Here is a 20,580-nt window from a genome sequence, read left to right on the forward strand (position 1 = left end):
ATGTTCTGTGTTGCCCTCAGCCCTCCTAGTCTGAGCCAGTCCAGCTTCCCACTGCCTTCTCCTTGGACAGGTAATTATTCCCCACTGCAACCCCTAAAAATTCACTATCCCCTTTCCATATTTTCATTTTGGTTAGCTCTGTATGCTGTTTTTGTGTGAAGTGCTATCTGGTGTGTGTGATTGAACACTGCATAATTTCTAAATAAATAAAACATTCTTAATTCACCAAAAACTAGAGTTCTCCAAGTTAGGACTGTTACACATTGCTTCACATGGTCCAAAGGTTATCCATACTTCTTGCAAAGCTAATTTCCCCAACATTTGAAGTATCACTAACAGTTGGTGGGGATCCCCCAGTCCCCACCAATCTTTGGGCAACACTGTCGGGACCTCCTGCTGGTTCCAGTGGAAACTTTTAAAAAAATAATGTTGTATGGAAGGGAGATTTACATTGAAATTGTGACTCTGATGTGAATGCTTCCATTTCAGTTATCATATAATGAGACCCCAATGGAAACTTGCCTCACACTTGTGCCTAAACTTAGGAAAAATTAAACAGGAATAGTTCTTAACCACATATTGGTTTCCATTCTTATTCACAATGGTTTACATGCGATGATATCCAGGCTGACTTCCTCACATGTAATGGAAGTTTCTGTTCCCCTTTAGACTCCTTGCAATACTCCAAATCTGTTCTAACAGCTCCTTTTAATCTGAGTGCACAGGGAGTGGCAGGAGTAGGAGAGAATTTGATCAGTCAGCAGAGTCCTATTCCTGGTTGACGAACATCATTCAATATAACCCACACATGTAATACGTTATTTGGCCCTTAGAAGAGATTTAAAGAATATTACAAGAAAACTTTCAAGCCTTTCTGCTGCTAAGGTATTTGTCTTGATGTGGAACTGAGATTGGTAAATGGAGCTCAGGAAATGGCTCAAATTTTCCAAATTTATCATAAGCACAAAAAGGGAACCACAAAAAGTTGATGCCCTCTTCCCTTTTTATTTACCATGCACAGAAAATAAGGTCACTGTACAGGTCTGGCTCTCTTTCTCCCTATCTTTTGGAATGCTGCAACATCAGAGATGGAAGTTCATCAATTCACTTTATACAGTATATAGATTACATTTATACCTCATCCTTTCTGCCAAAATTAGGCTCAAAGTGACTATGATCCAAGCTGTAGAGTGTCAATGGCCTGTTACAGACTGCCAAAATAAAGCTGCTTCGGGTCTCTTTGGAGGTATGCTGTTTAAATGATGCATGCATCCTACGAATCTGGAAGCTGCACCAAAAGCTGCACTCCGGTGCTTAGGAATAGAATGTGGCTTTGGTGCGACCTCCAGACTCTTAGGACCCATGCATCATTTAAATAGCATACCTCCAAAGAGACCCGAAGCAGCTTTATTTTGGCAGTCTGTAACAGGCCAATATGGTAGAGAATCCACTCCAGGTTGTAGAATGGATTTTCAGAGTGCTGTCCAAGGTGCTAGACCATATCTCCCAAATAAGTTCAGTGCCTTGTCTATCTCCTTTAAAGTTCAGACTAAAAGAACTTTAGATTGACCACCCCTCTGGTGTGGAAACCATCAGCTGCACTGTACATGTCCAATGACTAGGTCCCAGCAAGAGGAGACCCAGTAAATCTTTTGTTACTGATTCAGCTGGGTTCATTCTAGTTGGGATTAATAGTTGAATTCAGGGCCGGGGTATATGATTTTTGATTACAGTATATGTATAAGTCTAGAAATTTTAGTAAAACAATTGACCTAAAAAACCTGAGTTGATTTATCCACGGGTAAATGTAAGTACTGTACTTTAATTCTTATAAAATCTCCTGGTGAAAGGCAAAAGTGTAATCTGTCCTCAAAGCACTGCCCCCCCCCCCCCAGTCATCTATCCAGCCGTTAGTGGATAGAATTGGATAGAATTTTGTTCTTTTGCATCATTTTCCTTTGTTTTGTCCTATAGATTCTTTGTCACATGCCCCTAAGTTTTACCCTTGCCTTATACATGGGTTGTATCAAAATTCATAAACCTGCCCTCAATTTATACATGAGGTCAATTTATAGTTGAGTACATATGGTATATAGCTACTTATGACTTGTAAAAGCATTACTTGTATAAGAAGAGTCAAAACACATGTCTCCTCTTGTATTGTGCTTTGTTTACTGAGCAACTTCAGCTTCAAACTCTTTCTGTAAAATTGCTTTGACATGTTTCTATGACGTAATGAGATGAATGGCAAAACACCTGGATCAGAATAAAGTGCTTTTTTAAGGCTGCCAGGACCACCTAAGATTATATATACATCACGTAGTTGTGTGTGCATATCTTTTACTACTTTTTTGTGAAAAAAGTCTCAATGCTAATCAAGAACACTTGTTTCTAGGTGCCAGGTTGACCTGTCAACTCTGAGTAAAGAGCAAACCCATAAACTTGATTTGCCTCTGGAGGAAGGGGAAGGCTATCTAGTACTACTAGTCACCTTGACTGCCTCTGCTGCAGTGAGCATCTCTGACCTCTCAATCAATGCCTTGGAGGACCCAAAGGAACAGGAAGAAATACTAAAGAGATATGTATGTACTGTGCCTCTCTTGCTCTTCCTTGCTTGGGATTACAGTGAGATAAGCAGTGAAATATTGAAGAAGGCTATTGAGTAGTGAATGGGAACTATAGTTCAATGGTACTAAAAGCCATTCAGATTGCTGAGTTCAGAATGTTGATTTAGGACTGTGGTCTTATGATAGCTCAATTAACATTCACAGCTAATGCCTTGATTCTGCCAGGAATAGCACCAGATGATTCTATTAAAGATTAATCCTATTAGCTCTTTCCAATTAGTTATTGTTACTCAGTCTGTTACTTCAGATCCATAATAATGCATTTCAGCTTTAGTCATTGTGTGTCTTTACTTGATGCCATTCTGAAATGAAAATAATTTAACAAGTTATTCTATTGCTCCACCACCACGATAGGAAACCAGGTAGTCTAAGGATCCAGTAAAACATAGATCAACTTTTTAAAGAGCCCCCCTCCCACCAATTGAACAAGAATTAAAGCACTCTTTATTCTGGTGTAATAATCTTAAATTTGAAAATTCTATAATGAATATTTTGAAAATGAAATTTTATTTCCCAGCATCCTCATATCATGTAAGCTACTGTGTAGTTTTTGTAAAGCAACAGCAAGGGGAGCTCTTACTCCAGCATTTGGTCATACCGAACTCATTAAAACTGACTTACGACACACAAAGAGTAAAAGAAGAAAAGCTATTTCTACCTAAAATTACAAAGCTTTTATTGTACAGTTCTGCCAGGTGTTTAGAAGCTTCTCTAGACACTCTGCCATTAAGCCAAGCTCTGACTAACAAAGGGCTGTTTAATTTTTTTTTTATTTTAAAATATTCCTATTCCCTGGCTGACATCCTTTCAATAACTGAATTTAATAAAGATGTACCTTATCAGGCTCTGCAGATAACATGAAGTGCTAGTACTAATGCTGTACAATATTCTTCAAACAGATTAGCAGGATGTGCGCTTCAGTAAATTTATTCTACATATCTCCACTGAATCAGTTGTCTGCTGGTGCTTGTACAAATCATACAGCAATAGTGTTATCATAAACACAGTTTAATAGAGGTGACTTAGCAAGGCTAAACATTATATTTCTTAAACCAGCTAAGAACTAAGATACTGTATATGGTGTCTGAAAACTAATAATTACAAATATTATTTCAGATTTTGGTATCAACCAAGATAGTCTGTTCCATCAGACCAGATCTTAATAGATATAATGTGCACCACTTGTAATGATGCATATTTTGATAGCAAGTAGAGAGAACTATTTTTTTTCTTGGTTAACAAGAAGCAAGTGATATTAGCTGTTTTGATAACTATATCGTTCAGAAATGTTGTCCAGGAGAATCAAAACTTTTAAAAATCTTGTCTGGTTTTTGTTTTTTGTTTTACTTTCAGAGTTCATAGAAGGAATGTGATCTGTAGGAAAACATGAGCATTTTTTAAAATCCCTAACATGGGAAAATCACGGGTTTATTATCATGATTATTTCAAATATTAGAACATTTACCTACAGACTGAATTTGTTCGCTGCTATGACCCGCATATAGCTACAAAGTGACAGAATAAAGAATACGAACAGAGTATTTTCCAGGGTGGTATAAATATCTTCATATTGCTGCCTGCTTTATCTGCAACGTTTGTGACTCTGCTTTTTGCAGAATACACAGTGAACTCTTATTCTGCAACTAGGAAGATTAAGAGCTCCCTTTATTAGATTTATTTTATAGAATTTTATTTTTAAGGCTTTTCTCAAGCAGCATTTTAATATGCATTTTACACCTTTTTTAAAAAAAAGAAAGGAAAAAAAAAACACTTTAAATAAGCTGACCTTGCCATCAGATCAAATAATCTTGGGAAATGACTTTTACTGTCATCTAACCATTTGTAGCTGAACATCAGAGCCCTACAAATTAAACAGGCATTACTGTTTGAACCATTATTTTATCACTATTGTATGAAAAGATTAATTCCTTTTGGGGTGGGGGGAAGAGACCATAATGGGTAGCAGACCAAGAGAGAGATTGTGTGACCTTTTCAGAACGGGAATGCTGAACCCCTGCTCCCCCTTGTCACAGTTTAAAAACCAGAGGAGCTAGTTTAGTGAAGAAGTTGTTAGCATTCCATTTTTATTATGACATTTCACAGTCATCTGATTTAATGTCCCTTGACCAGATTGTCCACCGTGAGACGATGGGCTTGAAATGTTATTTAGAGCATTGATAAAAGGTGAGCAGTTCTAAGATGACAGCGAGTCATAAGGCTGGTGGTGTGACATTAATTTTCTCCATAACAGAGATGGAATAAGACGTCATGGTGACAAGCTGTCAATCAGTACTGGCCCCTCAGTGTATCTCAATGCCATAGGATGGGGTATTGGTTCTCCCATAATAGACCTGAACTGAGATGCTCTCCCTGACAGCTGCTGCAGCCATACAGAAAATATATTATACAGCCTTTCATTAAAAAAATAAAGAGGACTCATCTCCTGAGCATTTCTTTTCCCATCCAATCTTTCCCCATCTATTGAGGGCTGAAAGGATTCACAGCAAATCATAGATTTCTCTGCTATGGAAATTTCAGGCCTCCGATACCATCCTGGTTTTGAGGCCTTCAGTAATCATAAATAAGGAGGCTGACAATTGCCTGATAAATCATTACTTCAAGTTCCATGTTTAAAGTCATTTGCTTTTCACAAAATCCTACAATAATATTCTGCAGTATGTCACTGGCCCAGATCTTCAGAATATATGGTAAATTGCTCTAAATCAGCTGACTAGCTGAATCTAAAAGTTCAAACTATAATTACCCCACAGAGCCCTGACAAATATTAACAAGCGAAATACTGCAGTGCCTCTGTGTGTGTATGTGTGTGTGTGAGAGAGGGGGAGATAGTGTGTGTATATGGGGGGGCATGCATATGTACTGTACATTCAAGTGGTTTAAAAATTGACTTGTGCTGATTATTGCATGTAAAATGTGTGCTAAATTCAAAATGAACAAAACTAACATTCAATTTTTCCATGCTTGCCCTCCTTGTATCTGGATTAAGAAACTAACTGACAAAAAGCCACCATCCCTTATTGAAAATTATAACAAATGACACACTACCAAGAAAAAAAAATCTGTATTCTGAAAATTTCATAGTCTTTAGAGGCAGGCAGTTTGCAATAATATAAACAGGGTGTAAAAAAGAAAATTTACTGTCTTTGTACTTAGATGATTAAATAAGTGTCTGATGGACAGATAATTAAGTCATTTAAAAAACAATCTTAGTTTCAAATGACTTGTGATTCTAAGAAAAACTGTAGATATAAATACATTTATACATGAGAACTGATATGGCATATAACCGCATCGCCTGAGCTCGTGTGCCAAGGTCAGATCTTTTCTGTATGCGATAAGCATCTTATGGGATTTACATTGGGGGATTTACCTCTGACTCTTTTTGTCAAAAATATTTGTTTTAACATTTTAATAGTTCATGTTTCAAGCAGAAAATCCTCCCCACATTATAGCATAAATGATTATCCATCAAGCAGAAATACAGCAGATTAGATTATTTTCCCCCTTCCTGTATGAAGATATAGGTTCAAGGCAAGTTGTTGAAATTAATTACAAATATTTCTCAAAATTTCTCACAGAACTATTGGAAAGAGATCTGCCTTGAACATTTATGGGCAGAATAAGTTATGTATAGTCCTGTGCTAAATGAAACCTAAAATGTTCAGTGCATGCTTGCTATTTAAATATGGATTTCTAAATTACATATTAAGAAGTGTCTTTATCTGTAGTCTATAGTTTACAGAAGTGTGTGTTGATACACTGTGATATTCCAATTAGATGTTGTGTGTATATATATATATATATATATATATATATATATATAATAATGCACCAACATGAAACAGAAGATTCAACTTTATGATTTAAACATTTTAAAGTGAATATTGGAACTGAAAATAAGTATTTTCACACTCAATGGGGAACAGGATATATAGAAGGTTTCTAATTGATAGGAAACCAAAATGACTATTTTAAAAATAATGGAGCAAACATTCTTAAAAACTGAATGAAAGAAGAGGAAAATTGTCCTTGCTATCCAAGTCTAATTTGAGATCTTTACATATGTGTGTTCTAGAGTCTACTACGGATGTTTCATAACATGAAGGATGTGGGATTTCTCCAAGTAAAGGTCATCAGAGCAGAAGGCTTGATGGCAGCTGATGTTACAGGCAAGAACTATTTTATTTTTTGTGGTAATAAGAAAGATATAGAAGTGTTTTTAGTTACTCTTTTAGAAAACCAGCAGTGTGGATAAGGATATTAGAATTAAGTTTAATGGTCAGGTTGCTTATGATGACTTCTGACTCTTATTTCTTAAACCCACTTTGCAAACAAATCTGTGCCTTAGGTTTTGACAGCCCAGAACCTTCCAAAGGAATGTTAGTGAAATCATTTACTGAAAAGGTGAAATGATGCATCCCATTGCCTCCAAAAAGAAGTCATGAGCTTCATGTTGTGAAGCTTGATTCACAGCGGACTACAACAGATATAGAATAATCAGATCAAAGTATTGTATAAGATAAAGTTGTCATTGGTTCATGGTTTGACAAGTTCATGTGTTTCTGGAAAGCTTTTTTTAAGGAGAAGCAAAAAGGGAGATGTGAAATAAATTCAAATGTGTTTTTTGTTCTCTCTGAAAATATAATTGATTTATGTAAGCTTTCTTGAGTAAGCATCTTGCTCTATTTATTTTATTGAGTTTATATGCAACCTTTTTCACAAATTGAAGAAATGGCATATGTATGTAGGCCCTTGGTATCTGCTGGGCTTTGGTTCCAGGACCTCCCAGGGATATCAAAATCCCTATATGCTCACATCCTGTTAAATACAATGGATAGTAAAATTGTTTACTTTATATGAAATGGCAAAATCAAACTTTGCTTTTTTGTAATTTTTTTTCTGTGTGTGGGAGGGGGTATCTTCTAGCCATGTATGCTTGAATCCCTGGACAAAGAATTTGTGGATATGGAGGCCCACTGTACTGTACAAGGTTTGACGTGTTGACAAAACCCACACTTTCTTAGGTTACTGTATCATTTGCCATCAGAACATGCAATCACTCTGCATTTGGAACTTCATTCCCTTACCCAGAGAACTCTGCTTGGCAAAATAATACATATAATGCTCTTAAGCCTCTGTATTGATGCAGTGTTGGCTATCTATTCTACATGTTCAGATGTGGTGCCTGATATTGCAGGTGAAGTCCTTTGTTCAACAATTTCCACTTTACATTGCCACAATGTGCTTTTCTTTAAGATGATTTAAGAACTGCATTTTGCTGTTTGGTTAACTTGTATATATGTCTTCAGGACAATTCCAATGGTGCGAAATGGAACTTTTATGTCTAAAAGTTCCATTTCGCACCATTGCTCCTCTATGTGGCCCCCTGTGCTTTCCAAAATCTTCTCTGTAGAGTTCCCTAGTTTTCTGGAGCACATATTGAGGATGGGCTGAAGAAAGATTGTGTGTGTGTGTGTGCCTTCAAGTTGCCTATCAACTTGGCAACCCTGTGAATTTCACAGGATTTTCTTAGGCAAGGAATACTCAGAGGTGATTACTTCCTCCCAATTTCCCTGCTTCATTGGCAGGGGTTAATTGGATTACTATTTATATTTCAAGATTCACAGTGATAACATCTTTAGAACTCTTTAGAAAAGTAGAAAAGTTGCATCTGGTGGTTGAAGGATATAGTGAGTGAAAAAGAGTCCACAGCAGTACTCTGTTTGCTCATTTGGAATGTGAGCAGTGGCTCCATTTTTTCCATCTGGTATGTGATTCTTTGGTGTTATCTGTGCAATTTGATATGGTATATGTTGGTACGTATGGAGGAGTTATTCTGCATGTGAAAAGTTTCAGAGACATAGGGATGTTAATCTGTTTAAGCATAAAGGGATTTAAAGAAATCTTGTAACAACTTTGAGAACAACTAAGAATGAATTCTAGAAATTACTTTTCTCATTTAATCTCAAAAGTGCTACAGGATTCCTTCATACCTCTTTATATGTGCAATAATCTTAGTTGCTGATTACTTATTTATTTGATTGATTGGCTGAGTGCCTGCTTCTTCCTAATTGTGGATGTAGCCAAACTGCAGAAATAAAGCAGTTTGATACCACTTTAACTGTCATGGCTATCCTGTGGAAACCTGTGATTTGTAGTCTGGTGAGGTATTCAGCCTGGTCTGTCAGAGAGCTCTGGTGCCTCACTGAACTGCCAATTCCAGAATTCCACAGGATAAAGTCATGGCAACAAAAGTAGTACCAAACTGTAATATGGCAGCAAAAGTAGTATCAAATATGGCTGCACCCTGTATCTCAAGGTGGCTTACCAGAAGATGAACAAAAAATAATCCAGATAAAACAAAATAGTAAACACTATTACACAGATTACAATATTTTAAAAAATGAATTATAAAGCATTTTAAAGCACATCAATAAATAGATTAAAATGCAATATATTAAAATATTGTGTAGTAGGCAACTTGAATTATGATGAGTTATCTACTTTGGAATGTTCTTGTTTTATCTTTGTATTAACAGTAGAATTATTTCAAAGCTTTCTGTTTTGTCTGTAGAGCTGAGTATAGAGAAATGGTCCTGTTGTAAGTTGTGAGAACTTCAGAAAATGTAATGATGTAGAGTGTACTCACCCTGCATACAATACAGGCTGAATGAAAAGGTACATACATCATTTATATGAAGGCCTCCTTCAGTCCCACATTGGCAGAAATGTGGCATATAACTGTAATAAACAAACATATAAGCAAATAAATACATAAATAAAATGTGGGGGACTGACATAGGCAGCAGTCCTATTTGGATTACCTTGATAGTAAGGCCTGAGCAGGCCACTCCTTCTTTCCTTTTGAGTAAACCTGTCTCAGACTGTGCTGCATTCTGTTCATTTGACATGTTAAAACATACAGACATCCTTTGGGAAAAGACATCAGTAGTGTAAAAACCTATTAATTTCTCTCTGTGTATACATGTAATGAACATTGAAGTTTTTTGTTTTAAGCTCTAGAAAGATGCTATTTTCTTGTTTACCAAAACAACCCTCAAAAGTGTTTGTGGAATACAAAACACTGTATCTTCTCTGGAGGTGCCTGGGAAAAAGCATTCTTTTGAGCTCACAATGTCAGCTAGAGACAGTATATGTTTGTATTTTGTTCAAGGAACAGTGATACAATTTGCAGCCTTACTCTTTTTGTGAGCAACATGTCATCATGTGCTGGTTGCAAAATTTAGGGAAAATATTTGAGTTGTATGAATTTACATTCAAAAATTCCTACAAAAATCCTACTTGCTTGTAACACACATCAAAGCAAGATACTGTTTGAGAAATAATATCCATGTTTTACTTGACAATGTTTACCATAAATAGTCAGTAAATGGTGCTGTCTCAAGATGAAACATTTTCATTTTGTTTTGATATTTTACTTTCTCTTAGCTTTGTATTCCAGATTATTACATTTGTGATGAAGTGGAAATTGGTGGAAAGATTGCATGCTTTCAACTTAGAGTTTGAACAATACTTAGCAGAAGCTTATTGTTATTTTTTATTGTTAGATTAGTTTCACTATTTACCCTTGCAAATGTTAAATCTGAAAATTGTAGAATTTCATTGTGTAGTCCCTTGTGGAAACATGCAGTTCTATAATATCTGGAGGGTTGTATTATTTCCACGACTTTTAATTAATTACAAGCAAATCCTGTTAACTACACTGACATCAAAACAGTGAATAGACATCTTCAATTAATAAATGTTGTTCCATTATAGTAAATAAAATATATCTGCATATGAATTTAGGTCACTGTTTTATGACCATTTATGTGGGAGTAAGCCTGATAGAAATGATTACCCCAAGGTCTGGCCCTCTGCACCCCTCCTCTTTTTAAATATCAAGTTTGATCTCAAAAGGGATGGTTTAGCCATGTAGCCGAGAGGGCACCCCTATACCCACAATATAAGGAGATCTGAATGGCTCAGCATGGGGGAACGCTAAAGCACATAGCCAGAATAGATCTATTAAGATCAGAATCTGTATAATCCCTTCATTGGTAGGAGTGGAGGTGGGTGATAGGCCTTGGGCTTGCAAATAAACAGAAACCCAAGTACATTTCCCTCTGGAGGAGATACTCCATTGGCCACAGACATTTGCACTGATTGTCCAGTCATTTACAAGTTCCCTTCTCATTCTTCTCTTCTGGAAACTTCAATTTAATCCCACATTTTGACCTTGCATTCTAGAGATCTGTTTTTCAGAACCAGTATATATAGGCTTGATCCCTGCTTTTAGTTGCCCAAGCCCTTTCAACAGCTTTAATTGAGCTAATAAAATTCCCTTATTAAATATCGATTGTGGGTGCCCTCTCAGGACTCTGACATTTTGGGTAATGGGTGTGTGTATATGCCTTTAAATCACCTGTCCACTTATGGTGACTCCTATTTATAGGGTTTTCTTAGGCAAGGAGCAAGTTAGAGGTGGCTTGCCATTTTGTTCCTCTGAAATACAGCCTACAGCACTTGTTGTGCTTTAGAAATCTCCTATCCAAGTACTAACCAGGGCTAACAGAGCTTAGTTTCTAAGATCAAATGGGATCCGGTGCTTTCAGGGTACTTAGGCCTTTTTCAGGGAGGTTTACTGAAACATGCATTGTTTCTCCACCCCATCTCATAAACTGAGGGATTAAGGCCATTTATCACCTATTCTGAATTCTATCTGTGGTCACCTTTGTCAGCTTCTGGTAATCTGAGTGTCCAATTTATGAAGATGGTTAAACCAAAAATTTGATTATCATCACTTGGTCATTTTCCTGTATGGTAATTTTAGGATATTTACATAGGAAATGAGCAGTTTCTTTTGGTACTAATAGGCTATCTATCTGTCTCTAAATATGTATTGTATTATTAAAGTATTCATAGATAAAAAACATATATATTCCTTTTAGGGAGCGACACAGGTCTGGGTTCTTAGTATATAGTATAATCTTTATATAACATTAGTATGCTCTTCATTTAACATTACACTGAGTAACATATCATTCATATCATTACATTACACAGTATTATTATTAGAATGTTATATTTTGATAGGGACTTTCATAAGGATTGAACCTTGATCTTTCTTCATCTCTTTAAAAAGCTCGGTAATAACTAACACATGTAAAAACATCATCCTTTTTAAAGCATTTCACATAGTCTTTTGCATAAATGTCATCCTCACTATCATCATGTCTTTCCTTAATTTCATAGTTTCCCATATTGTCTGCTAAGGCATTATGAAGGTATTTCTTAAAGGCGGTACACAATCCCGTCCCTTATAATAATCTCAACATTACAACATAATATACATATACAATTATTCTCATCTGTTTGAGGAATTATTTAGCAACAACAGTTTCTATGAATACACAGGAATTCAATGCCTAATCTCAATTATTGTTAAATCTCTTATAATAAGACATGCATCTCTCTGTTATATCTGTTAGAATAACCTTACCAGTACCAGCATAACTAATCATCTTAGGGCAGCATGTCAGGACAAAATACAGGACTGTCAGCTCAGCTGTCTGTTAGATAGCTTCTGCCATGGAGATAAATTAAGGCAGCCTGATTTAGCTCTTTTTTACCTTTTCCTTATGTCCACTCAGCTTATCAAATATCCAGTTAAAAACCGAGGATTTAACTGCATGTCCAATATACTAGAGATTATTGTCCTGTGGTCACTATGCCATTAAAGATCTTCTACTGATTCTGTCCTGGGCCCAGTGCTATTCAACATCTTTATCAATGACTTGGATGAAACAATTGGGGGCATACTTATCAAATTTGCAGATGACACCAAATTAGGAGGAATAGCAAATACTCCAGAGGACAGGATCAAAATTCAAAATGACCTGAACAGACTAGAAAGCTTGGCCAAAGCTAACAAAATGAACTTCAACAGGGAGAAATGTAAGGTACTGCACGTAGGGTGGAAAAATGAAAAGCACAGATATAGGATGGGTGACACCTGGCTGAACAAGACTATGTGTGAAAGGGATCTAGGAGTCCAAGTAGAACACAAGTTGAACATGAGTGAACAGTGCGATGCAGCAGCTAACAAGGCCAGTGCGATTTTAGACTGCATCAATAGAAGTATAGTGTCTAGAACAAGGGAAGTAATAGTGCCACTCTATTCTGCTGTGATCAGGCCCCACCTGGAATATTGTGTCCAGTTCTGGGCACCACAATTTAAAAAGGATGTGGAAAAACTGGAGTATGTCCAAAGGAGGACAACTAAAATGGTGAAGGATCTGGAAACCATGCCCTGTGAGGAACGCCTTAGGGAGCTGGGGATGTTTAGCCTGGAAAAGAGAAGGTTAAGAGGTGATATGATAGCCCTGTTTAAATACTTGACGGGATGTCACATTGAGGAGGGAGCTAGCTTGTTTTCTGCTGCTCCAGAGACTAGGACCCGGAGTAATGGATGCAAACTACAGGAAAAGAGATTCCAGCTGAACATTAGGAGGAAATTCCTAACAGTAAGGGCTGTTTGACAGTGGAACACACTCCCTCCTTCTTCGGAGGTCTTTAAACAGAGGCTGGATGGCTATCTGTTGGGGATGCTTTGATTGAGAGTTCCTACATGGCAGGGGTTGGACTGGATGGCCCTTGTGGTCTCTTCCAAATCTATGATTCTACTACCTGTCATCAGGTATCTTTTAATGGTTCATTCTAATGTACATGTCTTTTCCTGATTACAAGTGTGCAGGCTCTGCTTTACCATGTTTACATTCCAGATAGTATCTGGCAGCTTTCCCAGATTGAAAAGTGAAATCATTTTTTCATGATCCTGAGTGACAAAAACAAATTCTCAAATAGCTGTTTGTCTATGCAAAGTAAAAGCTACCCCTTATATGTTCAGGAGCTCAATCTGAGTCACTAAGAAATGACAATTGGTTCAATGAAGATGCAGCCAAGGTTTCCAGAACATCATGGTGTGCAGATTTGGAGCTGGTATGTTTCCTCCTTGTTTCACTTCTCCTTTCTCTCCCTGGTATCTCATGCAACCAAGTCATCAATATTCTCTTGTTAACTAGAGATTTGAACCTTGGTCTTGTATCCAGAATGCTGTGAGTAGATGTCAGAAGTGCATTAGTGCTGTTCTATTAATACTTGTGCAAATTGTAGCAGATGACGTCTCATGGTGCAGCACCATACTGTATTAGAAGTTAGATTGTAATGTGAGAAACATGGTGAAAAGCTAAGATACAAGTTGGAGTGGGTGCATTCCAAGGGATCCTAAAAATACCTTGAAAAGAGCCCATACAAAAATTTGCACAAGGAATTATATGTATAGAACACATCCCCTGAGTAAGGAGCATTTGGGAGAGGTGATAAATTTTTTTATGCCATGGAATCAACTTTTCTATAAGTAAAAGAAGATGGCCACTTGTAGAAGGGGTGTTTTGGACTGAGGCCTTGATTGCGAGGAACATCCAGTACAGTAGACTCTCGGTATATGCGGGATATAAGCCCGAGGGCAGGGAACCGTCTAACTAAAAAGATTGCATGTACAGCGCTGTGTAAATTTACAGCGCTTCATAAATAAAGGTTAATAATAATAATAATAATAATATACATTCTGGACACACACCCCCCCGCGGATACCAAAATCTCAAGTCCCATTGGTCTTAATGGTCATGTGGCCACGTGGCCGCACCACTGTTAAGAACAATGGGAGCAAAGTCCCTCACCCTTTCCCTCCCTCCCTCCCTCCCTTCCTCCCTCCCTTCCCCTCTCCTTCTCTCCCTCCCTGCTTACCTGCTTCCTCTGAGGCTTCTGCCCCGGCTTGGCTATGGGGGCAGATGCCAGGGCAGAGAAGGAGAGAGGGAGTGAAGGAGAGGGTAAGAAGGGAGGGAAGGAGGGAGGGAAGGAGGGGGGAGGGACATCTGTCCCCAATGGCAGCACAGCTGCATATGTGCCGTCATTGGGGACAATATGGGCTTGCCATCTGTGTATGCTCAAATCCATGGATGGCAAATCTGCATGTACGGAGGGCCCACTGTAGTATATGAAATCATATTTTAATGCCAGGAAGGGAATGGAGGATTGGTTGCAGGGAGGCTTCTTTGACTGAGGAAGTTATCACACCAACAGAAAACCTGACTGCTCCCCAACGGGATACACTCAGGTTGCAGGGTGCTGGCGGGTTCTATCATACTTAATTCACTGCTGATTCCACTGCATCCCAGGTCCCAGACAAGCTTTGGAAGTCATTTTTCCAAGATGGCAAGCTCCTGGCTTGGAAAAGCAGCCTCCGAAGCATGCCTGGGATCCAGGATGCATCCAGGTTGCAAACACCTGGCAGAATTGGTGGCGAATTAAGTATGATAGAATCCACCAGCAACTGTATCCCCGTTGGGGAGCAGTCAGGTAAATAAAAGGTGTCTAGCTCTTAAAGTTATACATCAAGGTTTGTAAATGTGACTTCACTGTGAACAAAATGTCATGAAAGCGTTTGATGAAAGGTAACCCATATTGATTTTGCTTCAGATCTCATGGTTCTTGTACATTATGTGTCACTTTAGAAGTGGGTCAGGATTTTCTCATCTTGTGAGAAACAATGAAGTTTTAAATGAATAAATAAAGCATCATTTCCATTGCTATAGCTTGGCAGCCATCATGGGTGGTGAGCATGAACTATGGTCTGCTTCACACAATACAGTTTGATATAACTGCCATGGCTGCTTCCTACAGAATCCTGGGGTTTGTAGTTTGATAGGCTCCTGATGTTCTCTGGCAAAGACTTCAGAATACCTTCTAAAACTACATATCCTAGGATTCCACTGAAAAGCACCATATCAATTAAAGTGATATCAAATTGCTATAACTGTGCAGCATGAAAGATACTTGTATTAAATATAGTTAAAATATGCTAATTCGTTTTTGAACTTCATGTGGGTACTCTCTTATTCTCAGTGAACATTCACAAATTTTAAGTGGAGGCAAGCAACTTAATTACATATAGAAATTGAAAGAAGAACCCCAGCTGAAAAGTTTACATTTGTAGTGCAATACAGTGTAATTATATATGCTTACACACATAACACACACATACAGTTAGCCATTTGAAATGTTTAGTGGATACCCTGTCTGTGTTGCATCTTAAATAATTTTGCTAATAGGTTTGAAAACCTAGCAAAATATACCCATCTAAAATGGTTCTGGCATCAGTTCTGATGTGAAATATTCTCCATGTCTGTAGTATGAACATTCCCCCCCCCTCTCTCTCTCTCTCTCTCTCTCTCTCTCTCTCTCTCTCTATATATATATATATATATATATATATATATATATATATATACACACATATATATATATATATACACTAGATCTTTACTAGATCTTTTCATAGTGCATTACTTTTTAAACTATTGAGAGAAGATTATTTAAGAAATAAGAACAATACAGAGGCTAAATCTTTTATCTAGTGTTATTAAGTGAACCTTATTTCTTCTAAGAGACAAGAACAACCAAGACTCATTAGTGGAGCTAAATGTGTGCTGCATTTGACAGGCTGCCTAGAAAACAGTTTATTTTTGCTATCTGTGGGTTTTAATTAAGATGTGTTCAATTATGGTCCCCTCACCCATCCACTCCCCCTGCTTGCTGTGTCACAGACTGGCGATCAGGGTGCTTTCAGATGGTCCAGCCCATGACTTTGACCTTCTGCACAGTCCAGCGTTCCCTGGGGAACCGTTCAGCTCATGAGGTCTGATTTCACACTTCCAGGATGCCTCAGCTCTCTTAACAATGACAGGGAGACAAAGCCCTTTAGAACAGGCCGCACGGGGACTTGTTTAAATTGGAAACTAGAGAGGAGTCAAGGAACAAGGTTATGGACTATAGAATAGTGCTTTTAATAAAGAGCTCACAGCTCTGCTTTAGCTCAAAGAGGGTTACCTCTGTACAATTAATTGAGCCATTTATCTAGAGCATCTTAGGCTTCTAATTTCTCACAGAATGATGTAATAAATATCAGCTGGAAGACAAATGAGAGATGTGCAGAATGGGCTTAACACAGATAGTCATGTTTTTGTGTTTATTTAGTCAACATTAAATATACCTTTTTTTTTTACTACATTGCCTTATTAGTGTAAGGTTTTGGATTTTCCAGGATAAAAGATGGATTTGGTTTGACAACTTATCATTCTCAGCTTTATTGACTTCAGTGTTTCAGCTCATCTTGTTAGAAGCCAAATGGAATGCTGCTTGAAAGAAGCAGTCATCCTGAATACAAAAAAAAATTCTCAGACAACCGAATGCTGTAACTGCTTAGCATCATAGCCTGGATATTTTAGTTTTGTCCTGCTGTCCCTGTTGAACCCTACATAACAGTTGATTATAGCTCACCCACCTTATCCAAACAAATGGTAACTTCAACTAAAAATCCAGTGTTCTGGTTTTGTTCACTCAGACAGACAGCTGGTATCAGGCAAAGCATGAAATTCAGCCTGTGAAAAAATTGTGAATAGAAAGCTGGCAGCAAAATAAACAGGTGTAGCAGAACTACAACTGTTCCAGTTGCAATGGACATGTTCTAAACCAGAGGTACGAATCATGCAGCCCCACAGATGTTGTTGAATTGCAATCCCACAGCAGCCCCAGCCAGTGTAACTACTGGGGAGGAATTCTGGGAGTCTAGCCCAGCAACATATAAGAGCAGTGTAATTGTTACCCCTGTGCTAACAAACGCTGAATAATTTATCTGGATCCAGTGAAGACCTGATGACTCCTGCCACTTGGCTCATTCTGTCATCACTGAATAACCACAAATTGCCACTGAGGTTGAGATGGTTTTACAAGGACTGAGTATTCTTAGGTTTATATGTATGGTTCTGAAGAGATTTCACAATCTTCAGCAGAAAATCTAACAGGGCTCTCTGTGTCAGAACCATACTTTGGTCAATATCAAAGAAGTTTCTGGGATGTTTTTTGAAATGGCTTTATGGAATTGGTTTAATTTGTCTAATTGCCTATTTATAAGTATTTTTAGGGAGGTGTGCATTACAAAGATAACAGACTAATAAATAAATTAAAAAACAATGCTTGAAAATGAGATTTAAAAAGAAACACACACAACAGCACACAATATATCATCAGGTTATGCAAGTTGAGAAAATGAAAAGGTATTTTATTGGTGTCAGAAAGACGTTGTTAGGATTCCATAAGCAATCCAATAAAATAGGATTCCATAAGAAGTCCAACTCCTCAGTTACTACCTGCACTTACATTGACAAATTCTCCCAAATCCCCCCCCCCGGGCTTGCTGTCTCCTGTTTACATAACTTGAGGCCAAAAAAATGAATTGGGTGTGGGACTGTCTTCACGATATCTGCTCCCAATTTTGGGCTCCCTCCCCCTAATCTGCATTTAAATAAACCACCTTTTCAGTTCTCTTTGGAGCAAATGACAAGTGGCTGCCTTCGCTTCCTGTCCCTGCGAGCCTCCCAGCGCTGTCGTTGTTGGCACAAGTTGCTCTGAGGTCAGACCGAGACACCCAATATCAATAGCACTGACCTCAGAGTGGATCTGGGTGATGAACAGAGATTGTGTGGGAAAACAGCCACCCATCATCAGCTGCAAGAGAGAAAACCCCGCAGCAAAAGAGAGCAGATATTCAGGGCCAGAATACTCCAGGAGCACCTTGGAGTATTCTGGCAAGTGAAGACAAGTCCTAATAAACCTCCACAACAAGCTCCTCTTGCTTTAGACATCTGCCACAGATAAGGGGCACAAAACCTGAATGTCTACATTGCTAAGAATAGTTTCCCCAGCTACCACCTTGCACTGTTCTTTGTTTTACATTCATTTTTCACTTTGAAGGGCGTTTAGCATCTTTACAAAGTTGAGATGCTTGATTATGGTAAAGCAATTGGCACATTCCTGGCCAAATGTATTTTTATACAGTATTACTGTAGCTGTACATACTTGCTTTAATATCTGTAACACAGCAGTACATTTATTGCATATATCCACACAAGTAGGGGAAACCATCCCTCAGAGTTGTGGCTTCTATATCTGTCCCAGCCCTTTCCCCCTTTCTGACAAGGCAAGTTCTTGAAATGACTAAGAAGTGTGACTTTTGATTTATCTAGAAATCATTACAGTCATGCCATCCATCCCCTGGAATCAACAAAATCAATTACTACATCACCTGTTATTTGAACTCCTCTTGCCTGGTGTAAGTCTATTGTTGTTAAATATAACAAACCTCAACACTTAGACTTGCTGGCATTTAACAATGCTCAGAGGTAAGAGAAGCTCTAATGAAGATGGCAAGCAGGTTTCTAGTCACTCAGAATGCTCAGCAAAGAGTAAAAAAATCTCCAGCTACTGGTTGCTCTCATCACTTTCCTCTAAGAAGAATGAGGAAACCTGGAGTTTTCCATCTGATCTGGTAATAAATCCCAGTAAAGGTCACTTGGATTACACTGTAAAGCCACTTGGATTACAGATCCAGTAAACATGATCATTTGATGATCTACACATATATTTTACAACAAACAGAAATAAGGATTTGTTTCTCTATTGTCTCTTTTAGGCATTCTGTGTGATTAGTGTAGGGGAAGAGAAGAGCAAAAATGCAAACACTGCCTCCGTTGTGCTTTTGACCTCCTCAAGGTCAAGTCAGAATCCTTTTGGATTTTGCCAAACTGCTTTTTTCCTTTTTGCAAGATTCAAATCACTTAGATCATCTTTCTATGGTCTTTATTGGACACCACTGTCTTCTTATTACTCTATCTCCAGAATTGTAACTCTTCCTCTGGTGGTAAAACACCTCCTTCTTTTCCTAAAACTTTTTGTACAAATGTTTTCCATATTGCTTCGAAATCATTTCTCTTGATTATTCCTCTTCTGAACTTAATTTCACTAGTTAACTTATCATTAATTGCTATTTGCCAAATCTCTCTATATATGATAACACTTTTCATGTTTCCATGTGGGTGAGTACTTTCCTTGCTTTCCTTCTGTATGTTGGAGACTCCTGGGGATCTGTTTGTGAGCCTCTGCTATTTACTGTCATTTTAATCCAGGTTTTCAAAAGGAAAGTTTCCCACATTAGTTTACAGTGGTGAGAAAATGTTGTTGTGTTATTGAGTGCCTTCAAATCATTTGTGGCTTAGGGTGACCCTAGGTTGACGTGATCACAGAGTTTTCTGGGACTGAGAGAGTGTGACGCACCCAAGGTCACCCAGTAGGTTTCCATGGCCAAGTGTAGATTTGAACCCTGGTCTCCAGAGTCCTAATCCTACTCTCAAATCACTACACCATGATGGCTCTCGGTGAGAAAAAGTACAGTGGACCCTTGTTATTCACTGGAGTTTGGTTCCAGGAACCCCGTGAATAACAAAATCCGTGTATGCTCAAGTCCCATTAAATACAATGGCAAAACAAAATGGTGTCCCTTATATAAAATGGAAAACTCAGTGTTTGAGACTTGAAGTTTATACTTTTTTTGAATATTTTTCAAGCCGTGGATGCTTGAATCCATGTATTAAAAACCCGTGTATAAGGAGGGCAAACTGTACATCAACCCAAAAGATAATTGTGGATAATCCTGGGAATTTCATAGTTGTAACATGACAGCCTTTATGAGTCAAAACTATTTAAAAGAGTTTATATTACCCAGTTCCATGTTTTGTGAACTAAAACAATCTACAAATTAAGCAAATAAGTGCATAAGAATCAGGGAGGCTTGGTGCAAAAGTAGGTGAATTCCTGGTTATATCAGCTTTGTCAAAGGGAATAATTAGAATCAGGTGTATAAACAATTAGATAGGTCTGCAGGAGTGAATTTGGGAGATCAATCCATAATAATAATATCCTACCTTTCTCCAAGTAATGGGACTCAAGGCAGCTAACAACATATTTTGAAACAATG

General features: G+C 37.9%; 1 protein-coding gene across 1 annotated transcript in view; it reads left to right on the top strand.

Moving 5' to 3' along the window:
- Positions 1–20,580, top strand: part of LOC149323842 (multiple C2 and transmembrane domain-containing protein 1-like) — a 253,115-nt gene that overhangs the window by 118,971 nt on the left and 113,564 nt on the right. Inside the window, exons 9-10 of the mRNA XM_089482469.1 lie at positions 2,396–2,582; positions 6,724–6,817. Coding sequence (XP_089338595.1) covers positions 2,396–2,582; positions 6,724–6,817 — 281 coding nt within the window. The remainder of the gene's footprint in view (positions 1–2,395; positions 2,583–6,723; positions 6,818–20,580) is intronic.

This window comes from Sceloporus occidentalis, unplaced genomic scaffold (assembly GCF_023333645.1).
Source record: "Sceloporus occidentalis isolate IW3139 unplaced genomic scaffold, rSceOcc1.0.p SCAF_1, whole genome shotgun sequence".
Taxonomy (NCBI): Eukaryota; Metazoa; Chordata; class Lepidosauria; order Squamata; family Phrynosomatidae; genus Sceloporus; species Sceloporus occidentalis.